At 50.0% G+C, this 27,836-nt stretch overlaps 3 protein-coding genes across 3 annotated transcripts in view; 1 reads left to right on the top strand and 2 right to left on the bottom strand.

Moving 5' to 3' along the window:
* The window catches only part of dtnbp1a (dystrobrevin binding protein 1a), a 54,340-nt gene that overhangs the window by 7,970 nt on the left and 18,534 nt on the right, over positions 1 to 27,836 (bottom strand). The gene's annotated exons all lie outside the window — the stretch shown is intronic.
* On the bottom strand, positions 176 to 16,145 carry phf20l1 (PHD finger protein 20 like 1). Its single transcript, XM_083679239.1, is given in 23 exon segments — positions 176 to 1,056; positions 1,519 to 1,681; positions 2,969 to 3,233; positions 3,341 to 3,536; positions 4,184 to 4,283; positions 4,672 to 4,874; positions 6,792 to 6,879; positions 6,881 to 6,963; positions 7,812 to 7,913; positions 8,098 to 8,148; positions 8,886 to 9,125; positions 10,396 to 10,719; positions 10,840 to 10,890; positions 11,001 to 11,183; positions 11,325 to 11,471; positions 11,621 to 11,794; positions 12,146 to 12,317; positions 12,455 to 12,543; positions 12,631 to 12,715; positions 13,953 to 14,039; positions 14,618 to 14,783; positions 14,993 to 15,118; positions 16,100 to 16,145. Coding segments are annotated over 22 exon segments (3,195 nt in total). The 5' UTR covers positions 15,076 to 15,118; positions 16,100 to 16,145; the 3' UTR covers positions 176 to 913.
* Positions 20,150 to 26,348, top strand: LOC310811586 (acyl-CoA dehydrogenase family member 10-like). Its single transcript, XM_083679790.1, has 11 exons — positions 20,150 to 20,455; positions 21,090 to 21,262; positions 21,602 to 21,793; positions 22,046 to 22,204; positions 22,354 to 22,627; positions 22,733 to 22,856; positions 23,097 to 23,165; positions 23,410 to 23,630; positions 23,990 to 24,134; positions 24,354 to 24,652; positions 24,792 to 26,348. The coding sequence occupies exons 1-11, from the start codon at positions 20,302 to 20,304 to the stop codon at positions 24,893 to 24,895; spliced, it is 1,914 nt and encodes a 637-aa protein (XP_083535916.1). The 5' UTR covers positions 20,150 to 20,301; the 3' UTR covers positions 24,896 to 26,348.

The following is a 27,836-nucleotide window of genomic DNA, read 5'->3' as shown; positions in this document are numbered from 1 at the left end:
AGGGTTAGTTATGGTTAGGGGGTTAAGGTTAGTTATGGTTAGTTACAGTTAGGGTTAGTTAGGTGGTCTGTCCCATCAGTCTGAGGACATTGTGTGCTTGTTATTATCTTAACACATGTACTGTTTCGCGTGCGCGCGCGCGCGCACACACACACACACACACACACATTTAATATCCAGAATATCTTTTTAATGGAGTTGTACATGTAGCAAATCACATAAAGAACTGTCTTCAATAAACTCTTATTGTACAGCTGGCATGTCAATGAAAATCAACTTCAAGTTTTATATCCTACCAATTCGAAAACACGTTTTGGACTGGTTAATAGAAATGCTAAATAAACAGAGGCATTTTATTCAAGTATATTTTGTCCTCCTATGCCTTTATAGATTCTTCCTCTTCTTTACAGTTATAAAACTGTACATACATTTCAAAAACTGCAATACAACGTCTTCTATATGCATCAACAAGCAGCTAAATTAGCTCCGTGTCTGAACCCAGCCAGGGGCGGGGCCTTATCCAGGTCACATGACCACAGTCTCCCCTGACTTCCAACAGCATTCCATAGTTGTCATGGTGACATGGATGGTGATGCACGTGGCTCCTCCCATTCCCAGGCCATTGGCTTATCTTTTGGCACATTAGGGACTGGTGAATGGTTCCTATGGTTACTGTAAGGGGAGCTAGTTGTGTTGAGTGTTGCCGTGGTTCCGTCTGCAGGGTGTTAATGACAGGTGTTAATGATCAGGTCCAGAACAGGGTTGAGGAGATCTGCTGCTTCCTCTCTCCTCTGGAGTCCAGGGGCAGGTGGAACACACTGGGGGGCAGACCAGACCCAGACCCAGACCCAGACCAGACCAGACCAGACCAGACCAGACCAGACCAGACCAGACCAGACCAGACCAGACCCAGTCAGACAGAACAGAGGGTGCTCATGGTCTGAACCTTGCTGAGGTCCGTCAGCAGCTGTTTGATGCGCAGTTTGAGCTGCGGGAGTCTGGCCAGAGGAGGAGGAGGCTCCGCCTCCCCAGGCAGGACCAGCCAGCGCTCCAGAACTGAAGAGAGAGAGAGGGGAGGGGAGGGGAGGGGAGGGGAGGGGAGGAGGAGGAGGAGGAGGGGAGGGAAGGGGAGACAGCATGATGGGTTAGGGGTGGGGTTAGACAGCTTGCTTAGGCCAATCAAATCTTCGTAGATGTGTGTGCGTGTGTGAGTGTGTGTGGTGTAGTGTGGTGTGCGTGTGTGTGCGGTGTAGTGTGGTGTGCGTGTGTGTGCATGGGTGTGTGGTGTAGTGTGGTGTGCGTGTGTGTGTGTGCATGGGTGTGTGGTGTAGTGTGGTGTAGTGTGGTGTGCGTGCGGTGTAGTGTGGTGTGCGTGGTGTAGTGTGGTGTGCATGGGTGTGTGGTGTAGTGTGGTGTGCGTGCGTGTGTGTGTGGTGTGCGCGTGCGTGTGTGTGTGGTGTGCGCGTGTGTGTGTGTGTGTGTGTGTGTGTGCGTGCGTGTACGTGTGCGCGTGTGTACCGTCCAGCTCCTTCTCGATCAGGTCCATCCTGCCGGCCAGTTGGTTCTGAACGTCCTCCATGTGTGTGAGGAGGTTCATCTGCCACTGCAGGCAGCTTCTAGCATGTTCCACTGAGTCAGCGCCCCTGCCGCTCACACACACCGCAACACACGCCTGCTCTCTCTCACACACACACACCCACCACACACACACCCCACACACCCCACACACACACACACACACACACACACACACACACACACACACAAAAGATGTGCGTCAGCCTTACATTCCGAAATGACAGAAACCAATTTGCTTTTTGTAATTGTTTTCTAGAGGGGAAGCGGCCTCGGCTCCCAGTGCTGAAGCAAAGAAAGATTCAAGACATCAAGGAACTTTTCTAAATATCTCCATGTCTGGATTTCTATGAATGGATGAAGTTTACTGGTGTTTTCTGTTCCTGAAGTGGCTGAATTTAGCAAAGTAACATTAGCTGTTTGGACTGAAGTCAATTAGCACAGACGCTAACTAAAATGATGTTACTAAAGAAGACAGTTGTTCAGCAGATGGAGTTTGAGAAAGTTGGTCATGGGGTCAGGGTCGGGGTTGGGGTTAGGGGTCAGGGTTGCGGTCAGGGTCAGGGGGGACTCTAACAGGATGGTTTAAGAATGCTTTTCACAGTGAATTGTTGTATGTTTTTGTAAATGAAATATTAAAGAGTAGAACAAAAAAGAAGAATGGGCAGATATACATGAGTTATGTGTGAATGTTCTATGTGCATATATGTGTATATATATGTGGGTTAGTGTATATATACATATATTTTACTTATCTTATAACGCTACTGTTAATACACTGCACATATCTGTTTATACTGTTCATACTGCATTCTATTTATTCTGCTTATAATGTTACTGCTAATACATATACTGCACTACTTATACTACTCATATACTGCTTATACTGCACTACCTGTATATATTGTTCACACTGCACTTTTCTGCTTTTTGCACTTCTGGTTAGTTGTCTTTGTACTTGTACTCTGCACAATGACAATAAAGTTGAATCTAATCTAATCTAATATATGTGGGTTAGTGTATATATGTATATATATATATGTGGGTTAGTGTATATATGTATATATATGTGGGTTAGTGTATATATGTATATATATATATATGTATATATATATGTGGGTTAGTGTATATATGTATATATATATATGTATATATATATGTGGGTTAGTGTATATATGTATATATATATGTATATATATATGTGGGTTAGTGTATATATGTATATATATATGTGTATATATATGTGGGTTAGTGTATATATGTATATATATGTGGGTTAGTGTATATATATATGTATATATATATGTGGGTTAGTCTGTAGAGATGTATATATATGTGGGTTAGTGTATATATATATGTATATATATATGTGGGTTAGTCTGTAGAGATGTACCTCTTCTCCTGAGCCTGTGTCTGCTGAGGCTCCGTGCTCTGACTCCTCCCCCTCCCTGCTGTCTGCAGGCCGCAGCTCGGGGGCGGGGCCAGGGGCGGGGCCGGGGGGCTTCTGGTAGCTGTGTTCGCTGGCGATGTAGGTGTCAGGGTGAGGGGGGAGGAGCTGGGGGAAGTGGAGGCAGTCAGGGAGCCCTCCCATTGGCTGGTGCTCGTCAGAGTTGACCCAGGAGCGCGCCCACAGGTGCAGGCTGGGACTGCCTCTGTTCCTGGGGAGAACACACATGGCTCTTTATACTACTGTCGTATGCGTGTGTAAGGTGTGTGTAGGGTGTGTGTGTGTAGGGTGTGTGTGTGTGTGTGTGTGGTAGCCTACTGCAGCACGTCCATCTTCAGCGCCAGGCCGTGCAGCAGCGTCTGCACTGCGCAGGCGTCTGCCAGCAGCTGGTGGGTGGAGAGGATCTGAGCTGCGTTCTGCTGAGAGTAGTTCTCCCTCAGGAACGACAGGCCAAACATGTGACCCTTACTCAGCCAATCCCTATCATGGAGGTATTTGGCACTCCACCTCTGACCTGGGGGGGAGAGAGAGAGAGAGGAGGAGAAGAGGGAGAGAGAGGAGGAGAAGAGGGATAGACAGGAGGAGAAGAGGGAGAGAGAGAGGAGGAGAAGAGGGAGAGAGAGAGGAGGAGAAGAGGGAGAGAGAGAGGAGGAGAGGGAGAGAGAGAGGAGGAGAAGAGGGGGAGAGAGAGAGAGAGGAGGAGAAGGGGGAGAGAGAGAGAGGGATAGAGAGAGAGGAGGAGAAGAGGGAGAGAGGAGGAGAAGAGGGAGAGAGAGAGAGAGAGAGAGAGAGGAGGAGAAGAGGGAGAGAGAGAGAGGAGGAGGAGAAGAGGGAGAGAGGAGGAGAAGGGAGGGTGTATGAAGGAGAGAGTGTGGAGCAGCAGGATGATCTGAGGTCTGTGTGTAGGGCAGGGTGTATGTGTGTGTGTGTGTGTGTGTGTGTGTGTGTAGGGCAGGGTGTAGGTGTGTGTGTGTGTAGGGCAGGGTGTAGGTGTGTGTGTGTGTGTGTGTGTGTAGGGCAGGGTGTGGGTGTGTGTGTGTGTGTGTGTGTGTAGGGCAGGGTGTGTGTGTGTGCGTGTGTGTGTGTGTGTGTGTAGGGCAGGGTGTGGGTGTGTGTGTGTGTGTGTGTGTAGGGCAGGGTGTGGGTGTGTGTGTGTGTTACCTGGAGGGTCTCTGCAGATGTAACAGATGTACTGGTCAGGGATGCTGTCCTCCAGGAGGCCCATACACACACTGTGCTGCCAACACATACACTCCTCACACTGGAGGGAGGGAGAGGGAGAGAGAGAGGGAGAGTGGGGGGGGGGGGGGGATGAGAGAGGGAGGGGGGGGGAGAGAGAGGGAGAGAGGGGGGGAGAGAGAGGGAGGGGGGGGAGAGGGGGAGAGAGAGGGAGGGGGGGAGAGAGAGAGGGAGGGGGGGGAGGGGGAGAGAGAGGGAGGGGGGGAGAGACTTAGGCCTTTTCTCAGTTGTTCCTCACGTTCCTCTCCTTCCTCCTCCACTCACTTCCTCTCAAAAAAGCATTGGAGGAGAATATTAAACAGGAAGTAGGAAGTGAATGGAGGGCAGAGGAATCCAGTATGAGTGACAGGCAAGACTCCTCCCACCTGAGAGCGGGCCGTAATGTGAGTGACAGGCAAGGCTCCTCCCACCTGGATCATAAAGCCGTTCTCCTCGTCCATCCCACAGACGCAGCGGACGATTTCCTGGGAGGCGTCTCCCTCCTCCTCCTCCTCCTCCTCCTCCTCCTCTGGGAACTCCGACATGCACGAGTCCACTTCCTGGTTGTACTCATCTCCACTCAGCAGCAGGCTCTCAGTGGTCGAGTCATCCAGGAAGTCCATGTCTGATAGATCTACACACAGACAAAACAGGAAGTCAGGTGAAGATCAGTCACTTTGACTTCTACGGCGGAGAGCATCACACATATGCAAATAAAAACAAAAATAAAAGTAGAAAACAGTAAAACACAACACATTAAAAAGAATAAGGGCAGCATCTGTTAATGTCTATATTAAAAAAAAAATGTAAGAAGAGATTTTAAAGAAAATACCAATCTAATCTTGCTAAGCCTAATATCCTCAGGCAGGTTGTTCCAGAGCAGGGGTCACCAACCTTTTTGAACCTGAGAGCTACTTCAAGGGTACTGAGTAATACGAAGGGCTATTTGTTTGACACAAACTTCCTGAATAACAAAGTTGCACGGTTCACCTTTAATGGTAATAATCCAGTTGCCCCCAGTTGGACATCGGAGAGAGAGGAGATGACACCCGGACCATTCTTCTCGTCTTTGAACAGAGTGTTTGCAATTGTCATCATCGCTCCTTTTAAGACTTCCCCGTCCGAAAAGGCTTTTTTGTTCTTAATCAAACAATTCGCAGCTCTAAATGAAGCTTCAGTTGCTTTTTGTGACTTTTTTTTACCGGCCTATTGAAAAAAGACTGCCGTTTGCCGAAAGCTGCTTTTAACTCACAGGCCTTTTCTGCCCGTAGAAGACTGCCAGGTGGGTCGTTAGCGTGGAAGCTATTGTGACAGGTAATGAAGTGTCTCTCCACATTGTGCCGCTTTGCCGTCGCCACAGTCACCCCGCAAATGAGACATACACACTTATCTTTCACTATCGTAAAAAAGAACTCTTCCTCCCAATCATTGTGAAAATTATATGTTTTCTTTCGCTTTTCCGCCATGTTTTTCTTCATTTTGGGGGTAAAACCCACATCTAGCTCCCCATTGTAGCTGCACTCGCTAGCTTGTCTCAGCAAAGAGTGCGCGCGATATTGAACTTTCCAGACAGAGTTCAGAGGTCAGAGTTCATAAAACATTGTTTGTTTTTAAAAATGTATATTCAATATTGTCATTGCCATCAAATCTACATCAATGCAAGTGTTATTGATTCAAAAAGAACATCAACACAATTAAATACAAATTTAATTTAGAAAGAGCTCCATGGTGACTGGTGCTGTTTTTAGAACATGTCCTGCGGGCGACTCACGTGGTCCCTGTGGGCGACCAGGTGCCCGCGGGAACCGTGTTGGCTACGCCTGTTCCAGAGTCTAGGGGCCCTAATGGCAAAGGCACGGTCAACCTTTTGTCTTCAGTCTTGACTCTGGAATGGCCAGAAGGGCCTAACCTTAACCCTGCCTGAGTATCTTAGGTTGCGCTGAGACTCGTAGAGGATGTAAAGGTCAGAAATATAGCTGGTGCCAGACTCAGACGAGCCTTAAAAGTTCCAGTAAAATGAATCAATTCTAAAACTAACAGGTAACCAGTGGAGGGAGGCTGACATTGGGGTGATGTGGTCTATTCTAGTTCTGGTTAAAAGCCGAGCTGCTGCATTTTGGACTTCGTGTAACCGTGAGAGGGAGGTTTGTGAAAAACGCTGATCTGCAGGCCTTCCCCGTCCCTCCCCTGTCCCTGTCCCTCCAGCTTTGCTACACTCCCTTTTTAAGTTGCGGGAGCTTTCATTGATCCAGGGAGCGGCTCAGTGCACCCCCCTTTAGCCCTTTAGTCATATGGGTGAAAAATGTAATTTGCACTGTACAAATGATCATAAATTATTGATCATAAAGTACCTATTTGTAATAACTGTTAAAATGAATAAAACAAACAAAATACTTCGGTCCTCCGATGATTACACTTATAATTTTCTTTTCATGTCCTCCAAGTAGGGGGGTCGGGGCAGAGGGGGAAAAAAGGGACGAGAAATAAAGAAAGAAATCTAAAAATAACACAATGCAAGTGGGGCCCCCTGGTGGAGGGTGCAGGTACTCACTTTCCCCGGTGAGGTCAACAGACAGGATGGCACGGGGGAACTGGTACTGATGCCTGGTGGAGGAGGAGGGGGGGGGGGGGGAGGGGGAAGGAGCTGGCCGACGCACGCTGGAGGAGAGGAGAGGACGACCTCCCCAAGAACGCCAGCGACACATCCTCGTAGTCATGGTAACCTGCAGGGACGAAAGACAGACAGACACACAGACACAGACAGACAGTCAGAGGGAGTCAGGGGTAGTCAGGGGGAGTCAGGGGGAGTCAGGGCAGGGCAGGAGGAGTCAGAGGGAGTCAGGGGGAGTCAGAGGGAGTCAGGGGGAGTCAGAGGGAGTCAGGGCAGGGCAGGAGGAGTCAGAGGGAGTCAGGGGGAGTCAGAGGGAGTCAGGGGGAGTCAGGGCAGGGCAGGAGGAGTCAGAGGGAGTCAGGGGGAGTCAGAGGGAGTCAGGGCAGGGCAGGAGGAGTCAGAGGGAGTCAGGGGGAGTCAGAGGGAGTCAGGGGGAGTCAGGGGGAGTCAGGGCAGGGCAGGAGGAGTCAGAGGGAGTCAGGGGGAGTCAGGGGGAGTCAGAGGGAGTCAGGGGGAGTCAGGGGGAGTCAGGGGGAGTCAGAGGGAGTCAGGGGGAGTCAGGGGGAGTCAGGGGGAGTCAGGGGGAGTCAGAGGGAGTCAGGGGGAGTCAGAGGGAGTCAGGGGGAGTCAGGGCAGGGCAGGAGGAGTCAGAGGGAGTCAGGGGGAGTCAGAGGGAGTCAGAGGTAGTCAGGGGGAGTCAGAGGGAGTCAGGGGGAGTCAGGGCAGGGCAGGAGGAGTCAGGGGGAGTCAGAGGTAGTCAGGGGGAGTCAGGGCAGGGCAGGAGGAGTCAGAGGGAGTCAGGGCAGGGCAGGAGGAGTCAGAGGGAGTCAGGGGGAGTCAGGGCAGGGCAGGAGGAGTCAGAGGGAGTCAGGGCAGGGCAGGGGGAGTCAGGGCAGGGCAGGAGGAGTCAGAGGGAGTCAGGGCAGGGCAGGAGGACATCCCTCCATCTCATCTACTCACAGTGCTGCTTGGATTTCTTCTTCTTCTTTTTCTTCTTCTTCTGTTTGGTTTTGAAAGGGTCTTTCTCCTTCCTGTCCCTCCGCTGCTTCTCCTTCCCCCTCCCTGTAGAGCAGAGAACCCAAACCCCCCACGGCTAACAATGACATATTTGGATCACTAGTTAACCACTAGTTAACCTCTAGTTAACCTCTAACCACTAGTTAACCACAAATCACTAGTTAACCTCTAATCACTAGTTAACCTCCAATCACAAGATAACCAGTGCTTCACTTCAGGACAGACTCACCCTGCAGATTCTTGTCCTCCAGTTTCACTCTCTTCTCTGTCCTGATTAATCCTGATGGAGAGAGGAGAGAGAAGAGAGGGAGATCACATAGTTGAATTAATACTCCAGCCTTGGCAGGTCCACTAGTTCTATGTCTGGAGGTCCACTGGTTCTATGTCTGGAGGTCCACTGGTTCTATGTCTGGAGGTCCACTGGTTCTATGTCTGGAGGTCCACTGGTTCTATGTCTGGAGGTCCACTGGTTCTATGTCTGGAGGTCCACTGGTTCTATGTCTGGAGGTCCACTGGTTCTATGTCTGGAGGTCCACTGGTTGGGGCGGCAGGTAGCCTGGAGGTTTGATCCCCGCTCCAGGAGGGAGCCGGATGTGAGCTGTTGACTGGAGGGTTACTGGCATCATATCCAGGTGCCTACCACTGCCGTTGTGCCCTTGAGCAAGGCACTTAACCCCTAACTGCTCCAGGGGCGCCGGAAATATGGCTGACCCTGTGCCCAGCGCTCTGTTCTCCCTGGGGGGTGTGCATGTGTGTTGTCTCGGAGGGGGGGTGTGCAAAAAATTACATTCCAACAATTGATGAGAATTGATTGCATGGCAAATAAACAGTCTTTCTTTCTGGTTCTATGTCTGGAGGTCCACTGGTCATGTATCTCTGTTTGAGGAGGTTCCACCTCCATACACACATAGACTCCACTGTATGGGCTGTAGGTAAAACAACCCTGCACTTCCACTGACCTGTCTCCAGACCCCCCCCTCCCCCCCCCACTGACCTCTCCAGACCCCCTCCACTAACCTGTCTCCAGACATGTGTCCTTGTCCAGGGCTTTGAGGAGGATCTTGTCGTGGAGGCTGTGGAAGCTGCGGTCTCGGGGGGGCGGGGGGAGGGAGGGGGGGAGGGACACCTCAGTACTGTCTGAACTCATAGAGGCTGACGATCGCTTCTTCCTGCCTGTCCTGGGGGGCTTCAGACCGCCGACCCCCCCTCCGACCCCGGGACAATCCAGCTGGAACACCACACCCTGGGGAGAGAGGGCTGGGGGGAGGGGGGTTAGGGTTAGTACAGGGTTAGGGGAACTATCTGGTACATAACAGAGGCCCAGACACCTTCCTTCTAGAGCACTCTGGACTAGTGAGTGTCAGTAACTCATCTTAAAGGAGCTGGAGACGGTATATATGACTGCATATGGTGGTATACACTCACCGACCACTTTATTAGGTACCTTGCTAGTACCGGGTTGGACCCCCTTTTGCTTTCTGAACTGCCTTAATTCTTTGTGGCATAGATTCAACAAGGTGCTGGAAACATTCCTCAGAGATTTTGGTCCATATTTGTCGGCTACACATCCATGATGCGAATCTCCCATTCCACCACATCCCAAAGGTGCTCTATTGGATTGAGATCTGGTGACTGTGGAGGCCACTGGAGTACAGTGAACTCATTGTCATCTTCAAGAAACCAGTTCCTCCACCATGAGAAGGTGTACAGGTGTTCCTCCACCATGAGAAGGTGTACAGGTGTTCCTAATAAAGTGTTCAGTGAGTGGATATACCACCATATACACTCACCGGCCACTCTATTAGGTACACCTGTTCAACTGCTTGTTAACGCAAATACCTAATGGTGTGGGGGATATTTTCTTGGCACACTTTGGGCCCCTTAGTACCAATTGAGCATCGTTTAAACGCCACACCTGAGTATTGTTGCTGACCATGTCCATCCCTTTATGACCACAGTGTACCCATCTTCTGATGGCTACTTCCAGCAGGATAATGCGCCATGTCACAAATCTCACATCATCTCAAACTGGTTTCTTGAACATGACAATGACTTCACTGCACTCCAATGGCCTCCACAGTCACCAGATCTCAATCCAATAGAGCACCTTTGGGATGTGGTGGAACGGGAGATTCGGATCATGGATGTGCAGCCGACAAATCTGCAGCAACTGCGTGATGCTATCATGTCAATATGGACCAAAATCTCTGAGGAATGTTTCCAGCACCTTGTTGCATCTATGCCACAAAGAATTAAGGCAGTTCTGAAGGCAAAAGGGGGTCCAACGCGGTACTAGCAAGGTATACCTAATAAAGTGGCCGGTGAGTGTATATGTACAGTGGTATATAGTGGTATATACAGTGTCTTACAGAAGGAGGTATTTATGTTTATATATATGGTGGTATATATGTTTATATATGTTTCTATAAATGGTGGTATATGTGTTTATATATTTGGTGGTATATACAGTGTCTTACAGGAGGAGGTATATATGTTTATATAAATGGTGGTATATACGGTGTCTTACAGGAGGAGGTGGAGACGGTCCTGCGCCTCTTCCTGTCGTGGGTGTCCAGCAGCATTGTGGGCAGGGCCGTAGAGAGGACACAGGCGGAGGTGGTGCGGCAGCGGCTGGGGGCGGGGCCAGAAGCAGGGCTGGGGTGGCGGTCTGGGGAGGGCGTGTCTGGCTGCTGCAGGGGGGAGGAGCCTAGGCTGTGGTAGTACTTCAGGTGATAGTCCAGCAGCTTGGCCTTCCGGAAGGACTTAGAACACCCAGGGATCTGACACAGGAACTGGCTGTGCTCCTGGTCGCTAGGAGACAGAGCATCGTCCCCCCGCCTGGTGTTCATGACTGGGTGGGGTGATTGGGGGGGGGGGGGGTTTGACAGTTAGAATACTCCTCCAACTATGACAGAATACTCCTCCAACTATGACAGAATACTCCTCCAACTATGACAGTTAGAATACATACTAGGTTCTCTGGTGTGTTTGTTCAGTTTAGGAGTCCTCTTCAGACCAGGGGCTGCAACACACACACACACACACACACACACACACACACACACACACGTCAGGTCCTACACAGGGTCTTTAGTTAAGGTCAGGGTATTGATTAGATCATCTCTCTCTTACCTGCAGCCGGGGGCGGGGGCTTCTCTCCCACTGCTGTTTGATTGGCTGCGCCCCCGTCAGTCAGCTGGTTCTGGGCTGTGATAGGAGGTTGAGACAGTGTGGAGGGTGGAGGGGTGGGAGGCATCCCAGCACAGTAGTTGTGATGAGTTGACTCCTCCCCCTCTGTACAGTTGACGACTGGACCTGAGATAGGAGCATATGATTGGACGTTGAGTGAAACGTTGCGTTCCACGTACAACCCAGCAGAGATGACGGCCTTCGCCCCAAACCTCCACCAATCCCATCCTCAGATTAACCATTAGCTCTGACCCCAGACCAGCTCACCTTCAGAGGAGGAGGAGGAGTCTCTGTGGGCTGGGCGGGGCTCTGGGGGCCGCTGGGCGGGGTCAGGGGGGGGGGCGATGGCCAGGCGCTGGGAGCGTCGTCTCCTCTGTTCGGAGGGCCGGGGGGCGGGGGCGGGGGCGGGGGGCTCTGAGGACAGTCATACACACAGAAACACAATGAGTACAACGGACACACCCATTCACCTCAACAGTCCATGGAGCTGCAGGCAGCCATCTTTAACAACTTTATTAACAACCAACTCAACTGTCATTGGAATGTTCAGTTAAATCACCCACCAGGTGGAGCTGTGTCCGTTCCTGGCCCGGGGGCGGGGGCGGGGGTCTGGGCGTGGTCCCCAGAGTGGCGCAGGGAGAGTGTCTTAGAGGGGGCGGGGCTCTGGGACGACTCGCCCGCCGTCATTGGTTCCTTCTCCTGTCCGTCTCTGCTGTCTGCAGCGTCGTCATGGTTACCTGCAGGCAGAGAGAGGACAGGGACGTCAGTGTTACGTTTGAACTCACAAGACAAGAGGGGGGAGGGAGGGGGTGAGGAAGGCAAGACAGAGAGGGTGGGGGGGAGGAGAGGGAGGGGGTGAGGGGCAGGACAGAAAGGGAGGGGGTGAGGGGCAGGACAGAGAGGGTGGGGGGGAGGTAGGGGGTGGGGGGCAGGACAGAGAGGGAGGGGGGGAGGAGAGGGGGTGAGGGGCAGGACAGAGCGGGTGGGGGGGAGGAGAGGGGGTGAGGGGCAGGACAGAGAGGGTGGGGGGGAGGAGAGGGGGTGAGGGGCAGGACAGAGAGGGTGGGGGGGAGGAGAGGGGCAGGTACCCAGTTTCTCGGAGTGGGGCTGCTGCTCGTGTAGATCTTCCTCCTCCTCCTCCTCCTCCTCCTCCTCAGAGCGACTCCCCCTCGCCTCTCCTCGGTCCTTGTTGCTGTTGGCGCTGGTCCGAGGCTTGGCACTGCCGCTGGCCGACGCCGCCTTCACCAGGGCTACCCAGTCCTGCACACACACACAGAGATCATAGTCCAGTCCAGACCGGGTAACCCTCCGCTCCGCCTGACACAGACAGACAGACAGACAGACAGACAGACAGACAGACAGACAGACAGACACACACACACACAGCCTGAACTCACCTGTCCTCTAGCATCATCAGGCATGGATTTGATATGAATTCTCTTCACACAGCGGATCACTCCGTCGTAGAACTGCACCGTGTAGCTCCCTGCTGAGACAACACGCTTTAAACACCAGGGGATGGGCTTATTCTAGGGTTAGGGTTAGGGTTAGGCCTGTCCTGTGACCCACACACCATCTTTGTTGACAGACTCTATCTTGGCGGGGTAGTAGCGACAGTCAGTCCAGCGGGCCAGAACCTCCTCCCCGCCCTGCAGCTCCTGAAACACACACAACACACACACCATCACACACACACCTCCATCACAACAACACACACACCTCCATCACAACAACACACCTCCATCACAACAACACACACACACCTCACAACAACACACACACACCTCACAACAACACACACACACCATCACACACACACACACACCTCACAACAACACACACACCTCCATCACAACAACACACCTCCATCACACACACACACCTCACAACAACACACACACCATCACACACACACCTCACAACAACACACACACCTCCATCACAACAACACACCTCCATCACACACACACACCTCACAACAACACACACACCATCACACACACACCTCACAACAACACACACACCACCACAACACACACCTCAACAACACACACACACCTCCATCACAACAACACACACACCTCCATCACAACAACACACACACCTCCATCACACACACACCTCACAACACCACACACAATCACAACACACACCTCACAACAACACACCTCCATCACAACAACACACCTCCATCACACACACACCTCACAACAACACACATACCATCACACACACACCTCACAACAACACACACACCTCCATCACAACAACAGTCATTATAATATTCTGTCACTACAACACTCTGTCCTTATAAAACTGCCCACCAGCTAACCCCGACCCTAACCCCGACCCTAACCCGAACCCTGACCCGAACCCTAACCCCAACCCTAACCCTAACCCTGACCCTGTCCCCGACCCGAACCCTGACCCTAACCCTAACCTGAACCCTAACCCTGACCCCAGGTCAACATGATCATGATAATGAGGAGCAGTAGCTTGAGGTTGTTATGTTATGGAAATAGGACTAAATTAAGTTCTGCAGCGTCATTTCTGTATAAAAAAAAATTTAATAAAAAAAAAGGTCAATATTTGCTCTTTAAATCAGAGGGAAATCCCAAACACAAACAGCTCAAAGATAAATGTCCAAACAAGTGACTGGAAGACAAAGACAGAATCTGAAGTGACAGAATGATCTAGTGTGGCCATCTGAGCTCTGCTACTTCTGTCTGCTTCACATCCGTCTCAACACATTCATGGTCTGATGGTTTGGGTCCAAAGCTGCTCGTCATATGAAGAACCAAAACAGTGGATGAGACAATCAGTTAAAACAGCCAGATCAGTGGATCAGTTCAGTCAAAACAGCCAGATCAGTGTGATGGGAGGCTGGATGTATACTTGTCTCTGCGGCTGTAAGTCTGTTTGGTCCTCCGTACGTCCAGGAGGCTGAGCAGGACGAGATGCTGTCATCTCACTGAGTCTCTCCTGGTAGAAATATTCATAAGATGCAGAAACAATTAGTTACTGCGGTCACTCACCAGACTCACTCCAGCAGTGTTCCTGTCAGCAGAGCTCTGCTCCTCGGCCTCACGGCGGGGGGGGGGGGGGGGGGGGGGGGGGGGTAGCGGGGGGGGTAGCATGCTGTGATTCATGTGACTGGTGTTTCATTAGTCAGGATCAAAACCACCTTTACAACCTTCCTCCCCTGTGAATGCAACCTGCTCAGTGTGTGGAGTTAGAGCATCAACTGTGTGTGTGTGTGTGTGTACTGTATGCATGTGTGTGTGTATGTGTTTGTGTGTGTACTGTATGCATGTCTGTGTGTGTGTGTGTGTGTGTTTGTACTGTACGCATGTGTGTGTACTGTATGCATGTGTATGTGTGTATACTGTATGCGTGCACTGTATGCATGTGTGTGTGTGTGTTTATGTGTGTACTGTATGCATGTGTACTGTATGCATGTGTGTGTGTGTGTGTACTGTATGCATGTGTGTGTGTGTGTGTGTGTACTGTATGCATGTGTGTGTGTGTGTGTGTGTGTGTGTGTGTGTGTGAACACCTACAGTGGTCTCGTCCTCCTCCTTCCGTGGCGCCGGCGCGGGCCTGTCCAGCGGGCGCAGGCGGGGGCTGTCCCACAGGATCCACTCGTCATAGCGATGACTCCACCGGTCGAAGTGAACCAACATCTTCCCCTCCTCACAGTCCACCTGCTCCACACGGGACGGGTACCTGACCAGAGGACACACACACACAACTCTATACACACACACACACACAACTCTATACACACACAGGACATGGTACACTGAGCAACACCTCTCATACTCACCTGTGCTCTAGCAGACCCTAACACCCCCCCCCCCCCCCCACACACACACACACACACACACACACACAGACAGACACAGACAGACAGACAGACAGACAGACAGACACACCATTTCTGAAGGTAGTCTTGAGCTTCCACTCTGGCTCCAACTTCAAAGCTGATGCCCGGGCGGTTAGGAGGCTTCTTACTCATCCTCAGGCCTTCAGGTGATCCGTCTGTCTGTCAGTCGCTCTGTCTGAGAGGAAGGGAGGAGAAACTTATCCATCTTTTTTAACTCCACACAAATTATTTACTGCCAATATAGGCACCAAATCACAGGTCCAACTGGTTAACTCTGTGTGAACACAGGTCTGCAGGAAAGTAGTGAATATCATCTTGTTGGACTAATATGACATATCTGCTCACACAAATCACTGTTGATTCATAAAGGTAAATGCGTCTTCACCGACCAGCTGGTGAACTCTGACAGATCTGAGCTGAGCTGCTCTGGTGCAGTTGTCCTGAAGTTAGCCAGGTCGCTACCGGAGGAGCGGTCCGGTAAGGTACCTCCTGTCAGACCGGTTCTGTTATCTGGGCTGTGGCAGCAACACCACCAACCCGCCGGCGAGGCGCCGATCCCAGCCAGGTAACGGACCGAGCTCGTCATGCTAGGCAACGTCGGCTATTAGCCACTTAGCTTGCTGGATAGCTACATCAACTGGCAAGTTACTTGTCAGTTATTAAAAGTGACTGTAATCTGATTAGAAAACTAGCTTGAAATAGGCGTTATTCAGTGACTCGGTAGATTCACGGGAACAATGTTGGTTTCCAGTCACGTCGTTCATTTGTGGGCAGAAACGGGCGCCGTCGGCTAGCTGGAGCAGCCCACTAGCACTGCTAGCCAGCTAGCTTCGTCAGTCACTAGCCCAGCTAAGTGTGAAAGCTACAGACGAGGCGAAATGTGAGAGGAGCAAAAACCATTTAGGAAACTGAACCAGAACCCAGAAGACGTGAAGTTCACCAAGCTGATCGAGCTAGCGGCTAGCAGCTAGCTGTCACTGGCCTGGAGGAAGGGAGCTAATGCTATTTGGCTAGCAAGTTGCTCTGCAGAATTCTGATATTATTACTAGCCGAGTAAAACTGACAGCCAGCTTCTCATCTATTCAGCTAATGGCAAACATGTATTATTTCTTTGTGTGTGCATTGTCCTATTTGGAATGAATTGGAGTAGTTTTACCTGTGCGAGCACATTTGAGTGGCTGAGTTTGAAACTCTTCAGTCGGAGGTTCAAGCTAACTTCCAAGGGGCGTGGCCACGTAGCTACGTAGGCAGCGCACGTCACTTTTAGAGTCCGAGCTGCGCGTGCTCACATCGGCCACTAGGCGGCGCCAGAGTGTTCTATAAGGGAGTGTTCTCAGTTAATAACTTTAGGCCAGAGGTATAACTCATAACTCATAACTCATAACTCATAACTCATAACTCATAACTCATAACTTATTAGAGGCATACCTCTTTGGAACACTCTCCCAAACCACATCAAAGAATCCAGCCAGCTCTCCTCCTTCAAACTATCCCTCAAAACCCATCTTTTTAAACTTGCTTTTAATCTTTAACTATTTTTTATTTATCTATCTATTCTTGTTCTCTCATTTTACATTTACATTTATGGCATTTAGCAGACGTCTTTATCCAAAGCGACTTACAACAAATACATTTGTCTAAGTGAGTGAATCATCTATCCATCAGTCATCATAAGATAAAGTAATCTATGCTCAGACAAGGGACCATAGGCAGTCACAATGCTAGAAGAAGGAAGAATTACTTTATTTTTTATTTGTATTTTTTTTATTTACAGTAGAGAAACTGTACAGGGGGTAGTGGGGATGAAAAGGTCTTTAGGGTTAGTACAGGGGGGTAGTGGGGGTGAAGAGGTCTTTAGGGTTAGGGTTAGTACAGGGGGGTAGTGGGGGTGAAGAGGTCTTTAGGAGGGACAGTTAAGATGTAGCCTGAAGAGACGGGTCTTCAATCTACGGTGGAAGATTGGTAGTGACTCTGCAGTCCTGACAGCAGTGGGAAGCTCCTCCCACCAGCGGGGCGCCAGGACAGTGAAAAGCCGTGACCGAGTAGTGCGGCTGCTGCATTCACGTAGAGGTGGCGGTGCCAGGCGGGCAGCTGAGGTGGAAGAGCAGAGTGATCGGGCCGGGGTTAGGGTTAGGGTTACTACAGGGGGGGTTTGGGGGCTGACCATTGCTTGCAAGTAGGGAGGGGCTGTTCCCTTTGCCGCCCGGTAGGCGAGCACCAGGGTCTTGAATCTGATGCGGGCTGCTACCGGGAGCCAGTGGAGGGTGCGAAGGAGAGTGGTGACAGAATTTGGGGAGATTGAACACCAGACGGGCGGCAGCGTTCTGGATGAGCTGCAGAGGCCTGATGGAGGAGGCGGGGAGTCCGGCTAAGAGTGCGTTACTGTAGTCAAGGTGTGAGATCACAAGTGTCTGGACCAAGAGTTGTGCTGCTTCTCTGGTGAGTAATGGACGTATCCTTCAGATGTTGTAGAGGAAGATGTATGTAATACCCTGTAATACCCTGTATCCATGTAATACCCTGTAATACCCTGTATCCATGTAATACCCTGTATCCATGTAATACCCTGTGATACCCTGTAATACCCTGTATCCATGTAATACCCTGTAATACCCTGTATCCATGTAATACCCTGTATCCATGTAATACCCTGTAATACCCTGTATCCATGTAATACCCTGTAATACCCTGTAATACCCTGTATCCATGTAATACCCTGTATCCATGTAATACCCTGTAATACCCTGTATCCATGTAATACCCTGTAATACCCTGTATCCATGTAATGCCCTGTATCCATGTAATACCCTGTAATACCCTATAATACCCTGTAATATCCTGTATCCCTATAATACCATGTATCCATGTAATACCCTGTAATACCCTGTAATACCCTGTAATACCCTATGATACCATGTAATACCCTGTAATAACCTGTATCCATGTAATACCCTGTAATACCCTGTAATAACCTGTATCCATGTAATACCCTGTAATACCCTGTATCACCCTGTAATACCCTGTATCCCTGTAATACCCTGTATCCCTGTATTATACCTGTATTACCCTTTAATACCCTGTAATACCCTGTATCCATGTAATACCCTGTAATACCCTGTAACCCTGTATTATACCTGTATTACCCTTTAATACCCTGTAATACCCTGTATCCATGTAATACCCTGTAATACCCTGTATCCCTGTAATACCCTGTATCCATGTAATACCCTGTAATACCCTGTAATACCCTGTATCCATGTAATACCCTGTAATACCCTGTATCCATGTAATACCCTGTAATACCCTGTAACCCTGTATTATACCATGTAGGGTTAGGGTTAGGGGTTAGGGTTAGGGTTAAGGGTTAAGGGTTAGGGGTTAAGGGTTAGGGTTAAGGGTTAAGGGTTAGGGTTAAGGGTTAGGGGCTAGGGTTAAGGGTTAGGGTTAAGGGTTAGGGGTTAGGGTTAAGGGTTAGGGTTAGGGGTTAAGATTCAAGATTCTTTATTTGTCACGTGCATACAAGTATACAGTGAAATGCAAAAGTGACAGTGCCACAGAGTAGTGCAACAATACAATAAGTTTAAAAATAGAATAAAATAAAAATAGAAGTACTAAAAAATATACAGTATGGACAGTATAAACAGTATAAACAATATGAACAGTATAAGCAGTAAGCAATATAAATAGCAGATGGATGATTATGTGTGTGCATATGTGTTAAGATGACAGTGCGTGTGTGAGTGACTTGAGGGGGGCACTGGTGGGGTCATTGTTGATGATTCTGATGGCGTGGGGGAAGAAACTCAGCCTTAGCCTCTCTGTTCTTGCTGCATGACAGCGGAGGCGTTTTCCAGACCGCAGCGGCTGGAACAGTCCATGTTTCGGGTGGTGAGGGTCCTTCATAATCCTGTAGGCTCTGGTCCTACACCTCCTGGTGTACAGGACATGGAGAGGGGGGGTTGGAGCTCCCATGGTTTTTTCTGCCAGGCGTACCACCCTTTGCAGAGCTCGCCTGTCCTGGGCCGTGCTGTTACCGTACCAGACGGTGATGTTGCCAGCCAGGATGCTCTCCACAGCTCCAGAGTAGAAGGACTGAAGGATCCTTCGGGAGACTCTGAATTTCCTCAGCTGCCTGAGATGGAACAGGCGCTGCCTTGCCTTTCCCACCAGAGAACTGATGTGGGTTGTCCAGGTCAGGTCTTCTGAGATGTGGACTCCCAGGTATTTAAAACTGCTCACCCTGTCCACAGCAGTCCCACCGATGTCCAGCGGTGTGTAGGCCCTTAGTTGTTGTGCTCTCCCGAAGTCCACAATCAGCTCTTTTGTCTTGGAGACATTCAGGATGAGGCTGTTCTCCTGACACCAGAGTGACAGGTCCGCCACCTCGTCCAGGTGGCGTTATATGATATAATTAGGGTTAAGGGTTAGGGTTAGGGGTTAAGGGTTAGGGTTAGGGTTTAGGGGTTAGGGGTTAGGGTTAAGGGTTAGGGGTTAAGGGTTAGGGGTTAGGGTTAGGGTTAAGGGTTAGGGTTAGGGGTTAGGGTTAGCAGTGGGTGGCGGTGGTTGAGCCACTGTCGGCTTTGGAGAACTTTTTATTTTCTGGTTTGTCCAAAGAAATATCCCCCAACAGTAAAGTTACAATATCAGAAGGAGATGTGCTGACGTGTCGTGTACAAGTGTATAAATCGATAAATCAAACAGAATTTATTATTTATTATTTGTGAAGTAAAACAAGGAGCGGACAGACGTCACGATCATATGACCTAAACCCTGACGTACACAACGGAAGTAGCGAGAGTCGTGCACAGGAAGTCCCTCACATGACGACAATAATATAATATAATATAATATAATATAATATAATATAATATAATATAATATAATATAATATAATATAACATAATATAATATAATATAACATAATATAACATAACATGCTCTTTAGGACCTATGACCCGTTATTACGGCGTCGGGACGTCAACCTGGCAGCGACGGTGAAGAGACACCCGGCAGTTAGACATCCCGTTACTGGGACCAGTTAGACACCCCGCTACTGGGACCAGTTAGACACCCCGCTACTGGGACCAGCTACCCCGTTACTGGGACCAGTTACCCCGCTACTGGGACCAGTTAGACACCCCGCTACTGGGACCAGTTACCCCGTTACTGGGACCAGTTAGACACCCCGCTACTGGGACCAGTTAGACACCCCGCTACTGGGACCAGTTACCCCGCTACTGGGACCAGTTAGACACCCCGCTACTGGGACCAGTTAGCCGGTACTCTAGCTCCATATCAGACACAGGCAACGTGAGTTTCTTACCACAGACAATCCCTCAACTCTGGTGGGCAGAACTGATGATGATGATGATGAAGATGATGATGATGATGAAGATGATGAAGAAGAAGCTGCAGGCTCGTCAGCTGAGCCGTGACGTCAGCTCCTCCTACAGAGCTGTCATCTTTGACATGTACGGAGTTTTGATCCCCTCACCTGTCTCACTGGCCACAGGTAGGGCCTCTGTCTGTCTGTCTGCCTGCCTGCCTGCCTGTCTGCATTTTACATTTACATTTACATTTATGGCATTTAGCAGACATCTTTATCCAAAGCGACTTACAACAAATCCATTTGTTTAAGTAAGTGAATCATCTATCCATCAGTCATCATAAAATAAAGTAATCTATGCTCACACCAGGGTTAGGGTTAGTACAGGGTTAGGGTTAGTACAGGGTTAGGGTTAGTTTAGGGTTAGGGTCATTGGCAGTCGTAATGCCAGAAGGCTTTTTTTTAGGGTTAGGGTTTAAAAAAAAAAAAAAAAGATTGTCATTAACAGGAGAGAACTTGTACAGGGGGGAAGTGGGGGTGAAGAGGTCTTTAGGAGGGTCTGTCTGTCTGTCTGTCTGTCTGTCTGCCTGTCTGCATCTCCCTGTCTGTCTGTCTGTCTGCCTGCCTGCCTGCCTGTCTGTCTGTCTGTCTGTCTGTCTGCATCTGCCTGTCTCTGTCTGTCTGCCTTTCTGTCTGTCTCTGTCTGTCTGCCTTGTCCATCTCTCTATCTCTTTATCTATCATTAGAACCCATTGTGTGTGTGTGTGTGTGTGTGTGTGTGTGTGTGTGTGTGTGTGTGTGTGTGTGTGTGTGTGTGTAGTGTTTGAGCGTCAGCACGGCGTTCCTCTGGGCACCCTGCGCCAGGCCATCCAGAGAGGAGGAGAGGAGAGGGGGAGGAGGGGAGGGGAGGAGGACGTGTGGAGGAGGTTCATGAGAGGAGAGCTGGAGGAGGAGGAGTTTGTGGAGGCCTTTGGCAGGCAGTGCAGTGAGATCGTGAGTCTGTGTTATTTTAATGTTTTAATTGAACCTTTATTTTAGCTGGGAGTCCCATTGAGACCAACCCTCCCCCTCCCTCCCTCCCCCAACCCTCCCCCTCCCTCCCAACCTCCCCCAACCTCCCTCCCTCCCCCAACCTCCCCCACCCTCCCTCCCCCAACCTCCCTCCCCCACCCGCCATCCCTCCTTCCCCCACCCTCACTCCCCCACTCTCCCCAGCCCTCCCCAGCCCTCCCCAACCCTCCCCCATCCTCCCCAGCCCTCCCCAGCCCTCCCCCACCCTCCCCAGCCCTCCCTTACCCCTGAATTGAATTCCTTCTGCTGCCCTGCCCACAGGCAGGATGCCCGGTCCCCATTGGCTCGTTCCTCTCTGCCCTGACCAGCGGGCCAATGAGGCGCCCCCTGGCTGTGATGACTGAGGCGGTGCGGTGTGTACGGGCCAGCGGTGTCAAGACTGCCGTGCTCACCAACAACTTCCTGTTCCAGGGGCAGCCCTTCCTGCCTCTAGACCACGCCCTCTTTGATGTGGTCAGTTGCATCTCTGTGCCTCTGTAACCATAGTAACATAACCATGTGATAGCTGTAGTAACCATAGTAACCTGGTCATGTGATAGCTGTAGTAACCATAGTAACCCTAACAGTAGTGTATGAACAGTTCCCATTTCTGTGCCATGGAGGTCAATATGACTTGAGTTCATTATTCCAGCTGAGAGGTTGTTGGTCTCCAGGTGGAGTCATGAGGGAGGGGGCAGTAAGACAGATGTTGCTGTCCTGTGGTAGGTGGTGGAGTCGTGTCGGGAGGGGGTCAGTAAGCCGGACCCCAGGGTCTACCAGCTGTGTCTGGCCAGACTGGGGGTCAGAGGTCATCAGGCCGTGTTCCTAGATGACATGGAGGTCAACGTCCAGGCTGCTGCCCTGGCTGGCATGACCGCTATCAAGGTGACCTGTCTGTCTGTCTGTCTGTCTGCCTGCCTGCCTGCCTGTCTGTCTGCCTGTCTGTCTCTCAGTCTGCCTGTCTGTCTCTCAGTCTGCCTGTCTGTCTGTCTGCCTGTCTATCTATCTATGTATCTGTCTGTTCATCCATCCAGGTAGTGGAACCAGCTGCAGCTGTAAGGGAACTAGAGGAGGTGCTGGGGTTCCCCCTCTCTGGTTCTGGGTCTGGTTCTGGGCCTGGGTCTGGGTCTGGTTCTGGGCCTGGTTCTGATTCTGGACCTGGGTCTGGGTCTGGGTCTGGGTCTGGGTCTGGTTCTGGGCCTGGGCCTGGGCCTGGGTCTGGGTCTGGGTCTGGGTCTGGGTCGACCCATCTCCTTCCAAATCAGCTCACACAGTACCTGAGGACACTCCTCCATCTGGCTGACACAGGTAAGTCCCGACCCAATCAGAGCATGTGGTGTGTCAGGTGGTGTGTCAGGTGGTGTGTCAGGTGGTGTCAGGTGGTGTGTCAGGTGACTGTTGCTGTGCCTCCAGACTGCGTCTTCTCCCAGCCTCTCAGCCAGGGGAAGGCCCTATACCTCCTGACCAGCGGAGGGCGCCACCTTCTACTGAGAATGCAGCAGCCACACGACCCCCACACCCTGCAGACAGAGCTCAGGTGGGGAGGGGTGTGTGTGTGTGTGTGTGTGTGTGTGTGTTCTGGCTGATCAGTTATAAGCCTTAAGACTGATCATCTCCATCTGAATCATTGACGTGTGGCTTCTTATTATTTACTTCTGATAAAACTAAGACTCTTAGAAGATGAAAGTCAGATGAAAGTCAGATGAAAGTCAGATGAAAGTCAGATGAAAGTCAGATGAAAGTGAACCCTTTACCAAATCCAGTTGTGCTGGTCCAGGGTGCTGAAGGCCCTCCGCGGGTCTGACATCCCTGTTCCACAGATCATCCACTACTGTGAAGATCCAAGGTGAGAACACACACACACACACACACACACACACACACACACACACACACACACACACACACCACACACAGCACACACACACCACACACACACACACACCACACACACACCCACACACCCACCCACACACACCACACACACACACACACACACACCCACACCACACCGACACACCCACACCCACACCCACACCACCCACAGAGAGAACAGGAGTGTGTGTGATGGTGTGTCTTCTCAACTCCAGTGTCGTTGGTGTGGTGTTTCTGCTGATGGAGGTGTGTCCAGGACGGAGGTTCTGTGACCACGCCCAGCCGCAGCCCCTCCCCCAGCCGCAGCCCCTCCCCCTCCCCCAGCCCCTCCCCCTCCCCCAGGGAGACCGCAGGGCTGTGTACCAGGCCCAGACCCAGACCCTGGCCCAGATACACAGACTGGCTCCTGCTGCTCTGGAGGGCCACAGCTACACTGGTAGGTAGATAGTAGATTGTTAATAGATAGTAGATAGTTAATAGTTAGTTAATAGATAGTAGATAGTTAGTAGATAGTTAATAGTTAGTAGATAGTTAGTAGATAGTTAATAGATAGTAGATATTTAATAGTTAGTTAATAGTTAGTTAATAGTTAGTTAATAGATAGTAGATAGTTAATGGATAGTTAATAGAGAGTTAATAGATATTTAATAGATAGTTAATGGATAGTTAATAGAGAGTTAATAGATAGTTAGGTAGATAGTTAGTGGATAGTTAGGTTGATAGCTAGGTAGCTATCTCAGTCTTGACTGTCTCATGTTACAGTTACCCCCCACCCCCCCCCCCCCCCCCCCCCAGACCTGGGCCAGCAGGTGGAGAGGCGGAGTCAGCAGTACAGGGCCAATCAGAGCCGTCCATCCCCAGCCATGGAGAGACTCATCCAATGGCTGCCTCTGCACCTGCCCACACAACACACACCTACACTGGTGCATGGAGACTACAGGTACACCTACACACACACACACACACACACACAAACCGTTACCATACTTACATAATCAGTAGTAATAATTGCAACTCTTTGCCACTCTGTTGTATATTTGATGAAATGGAGAACCAACCATTTTCTTTCCGTCTGTCTGTCTGTCTGTCTGTCTGTCTGTCTGTCTGTCTGTCTGTCTGTCTGTCTGTCTGCCTGTCTGTCTGTCTGCCTGCCTGCCAGACTGTCCAACCTGGTGTTTGCTCCAGACAGACCGGAGGTGGTGGCGGTGCTGGACTGGGGCCACGCCTCCCTGGGAGACGGCCTATCAGAGCTCACCTCCAGCCTGCTGCCTCACTACCTGCCCCTGGGGCGGCTGGAGGGGGCAGGTGGGGACGTGCCCAGATCGGAGGAGCTGATTGGCCAGTACTGCAGCTCTCGCGGTCTCCATGACGTCCCTGATTGGCGGTTCTACATGGCCTATCACCTGTTCTGCCTGGCAGCCTCCCAGCACCAGGGGGCGCCCCACACCAGCCATGCAGGTAAAGGAGCACTAGTCACAGTTAGCCATGCTAGTCATAGACTTCCTTGTCTGTACTGTCCTCTCTCTCTCTCTCTCTCCCTTCCTCCCTCCTTCCCTCCCTCCCCCTCCCTCCCTCCCTCCTTCCCTCCCTATCTCAGTAGAAGGGGAGCAGCTGGCTGAGTTGGCGTGGGACTTTGCCACCAGAGAGGGGTTCAGACTCTTCAACTCCAGATCCAGCAGGCCGCAGACACAAGTCCAGTAGAGGAGGAGGAGGATGAAGGGTTGGGGGAGAGGGGCTGGGGCTTTTAACAGCACTTATCTAATCTTACAGGAGATATTTTGTGTCTTTACTACATGAAAGGACAGTTTTTTCGACATCAAAATGTTCATGTTATTCAGTTTGTTTGTTTTGAACAGTTCGGTTTAGTTAGGCTTAGGGTGTAGTGGAATTTAAATCATGGTATTTTGAAATAACATACCGTTAACCAGAGCTGTTGATTCACCCAGAGACTTTATTCACAGAGAAAGAAGCCGGTTCAGATTTGCAAAGTCGAACCCCCTCCACTTTCGTTACCTGTCTTTTTATAGCCATCACATAGGTCAACGCCCTTCATTCAACAAACTCCTAGTTCCTGTATACATACACCAATAACATTCAAGAACCACATTTCGTCATCCAGTGGGCTCCTTCCACCTGACCTAGCGTTGGTCAGTCTGATGAAAGATCAATTGGCCCAGGCTGCTTACACAAGTCATCTGTCCTGGCTGTTTACAACTGTGTTAATTACTCATCTATCCTGTCTTTTGATCACTCTATCCTGTTTCCGCAGTTGCTAATCAATTGTACTCATTGTATTCGCACCCTCTAGTGGACTTCTCACTTTAACCTCACCCCTCATTTATTGCACGCTTCAACTATTCTAAAACTATCTGTTGTCCTTTGATCTCTTCACTGGGTGTGGAATTGCTAACCTTGCAATTGTCTTTAAATTTACCATAAGGGTTAATTACAGTTAGGGTTAGTTAGGCTTAGGGTTAATTACAGTTAGGGTTAGTTAGGCTTAGAGTTAGTTACAGTTAGGGTTAGTTATGGTTAGGGTTAGTTAGGGTTAGTTTGGGTTAGGGTTACTTAGAGTTAGGGTTACTTAGGGTTAGGGTTAGTTTGGGTTAGGGCACACACACACATACACACACACACACACACACACACACACACACACACACACCCCTGTCTAATCAGTCCTTATCTGTCTTTATGGTGGCAGGCGTAGGCTGATCCTCAGGTAAACACTGAGCTGTTTGACAGTCTGAAGGTCAACTGACAGAAACACTGGTAACACTGTCAGTCTCTCCTGGTCCTCAGAGAGACACCCTGCCTGGTGGAACACTGCCACAGGCCCTGTCAATGTTCACTGATACCCCTAGTCTGTCTGTTAGTCTGTCTGTCAGTCTGTCTGTCAGTCTGTCTGTTAGCCTGTCTGTTAGCCTGTCTGTTAGCCTGTCTGTTAGCCTGTCTGTTAGCCTGTCTGTTAGCTTTGTTGAAGCAGGGTTGAAGGGTGAGTAGCGTTACCATGGTCACCGCTTATTGACTTGTTAATTATTATGTATAGAAAGTGTCTGCTTTGATTTGTGTGACACAAAACTGGCCCTTGAATGCTTGATCTGTCTGTCTTTGAGATTGTTATTTTTATCCCATTAAATATATATTTTGTCAACTTTTTAGCACATTTTTATAGTGTGTAGCCTTTGAAATGAAGGCTTTACTGTGCATTAGATGATTAGATTAGATTCAACTTTATTGTCATTGTGCAGAGTACAAGTACAGAGACAACGAAATGCAGTTAGCGTCTAACCAGAAGTGCAAAATAGCAGAAAGTGCAATGAACAGTATATACAGGTAGTGCAATATATGAGCACTAAGTAGTGCAGTATAATATAAGTAGTGCAGTGTAAGCAGTATATGAGTAAGCAGTAGCATTATAAGCAGAATAAATAGGTTACAGTATGAACAGTGTAGCAGCATATGAGCTGTATAGGTAATGCAGTCTAGCAGTATATATGTATTAACAGTAACATAAGGTAGATAGCAGAATAAATATAAATATGGAATGCCGTATAAACAGGTATGTACAGTATGTACAGATATGTGCAGTGTATTAACAGTAGTATTAAAGAAAATATAGGGATATGTGCATTATGTGCATTATGAACAGTATAGACAGATTATGAACAGTATGGACAGATATGTACAGAAGAGCAGTGGTATTGAGTAAGAGCAGTGGCACAGTAATGCAGTAATGCATGCTCCCGAGGTCAGGTGACCGTCCATTATGTTCCCTACGCAGTCTAGAGGAGGGGTTAGGGTTAGGGTTAGGGTTGACACCCCTCATGGTCTAGAGGAGGGGTTAGGGTTGACACCCCTCATGGTCTAGAGGAGGGGTTAGGGTTAGGGTTGACACCCCTCATGGTCTAGAGGAGGGGTTGGGGTTAGGGTTAGGGTTGACACCCCTCATGGTCTAGAGGAGGGGTTGGGGTTAGGGTTAGGGTTGACACCCCTCATGGTCTAGAGGAGGGGTTAGGGTTAGGGTTGACACCCCTCATGGTCTAGAGGAGGGGTTAGGGTTAGGGTTGACACCCCTCATGGTCTAGAGGAGGGGTTAGGGTTAGGGTTGACACCCCTCATGGTCTGGAGGAGGGGTTAGGGTTAGGGTTGACACCCCTCATGGTCTAGAGGAGGGGTTAGGGTTGACACCCCTCATGGTCTAGAGGAGGGGTTGGGGTTAGGGTTAGGGTTGACACCCCTCATGGTCTAGAGGAGGGGTTAGGGTTAGGGTTGACACCCCTCATGGTCTAGAGGAGGGGTTAGGGTTAGGGTTGACACCCCTCATGGTCTGGAGGAGGGGTTAGGGTTAGGGTTGACACCCCTCATGGTCTAGAGGAGGGGTTAGGGTTAGGGTTGACACCCCTCATGGTCTGGAGGAGGGGTTAGGGTTAGGGTTAGGGTTGACACCCCTCATGGTCTAGAGGAGGGGTTAGGGTTAGTGCTAAATAGTAGTAAAATGCTATTTTTTGGCTGGGAAAATGTGTGTAGAGTTCATTATTTGTCTTCTATGCAGTGCAGCAGTCTTTCATTAGGATATTAGAAGAATTACAAACCCTTAAAAACACAAATATACATTAAGAGGATTACATGTTTATTTCCA

Source organism: Argentina silus, assembly GCF_951799395.1.
Source record: "Argentina silus genome assembly, chromosome: 10".
Classification (NCBI taxonomy): Eukaryota; Metazoa; Chordata; class Actinopteri; order Argentiniformes; family Argentinidae; genus Argentina; species Argentina silus.
Note: the sequence above shows the minus strand (reverse complement) of the source record. Positions and strands in the feature narration are given on the sequence as shown.

What these genes read in the sequence shown, in the direction of transcription:
- LOC310811586 (XM_083679790.1), top strand. Translation starts at nt 20,302, where the DNA reads ATGATGATGATGATGAAGATGATGATGATGATGAAGATGATGAAGAAG. An exon ending in CTGGCATGACCGCTATCAAG is followed by an intron (nt 22,205 to 22,353) that starts GTGACCTGTCTG and finishes TCATCCATCCAG; the next exon opens with GTAGTGGAACCAGCTGCAGC. An exon ending in CACTACTGTGAAGATCCAAG is followed by an intron (nt 23,166 to 23,409) that starts GTGAGAACACAC and finishes TCTCAACTCCAG; the next exon opens with TGTCGTTGGTGTGGTGTTTC.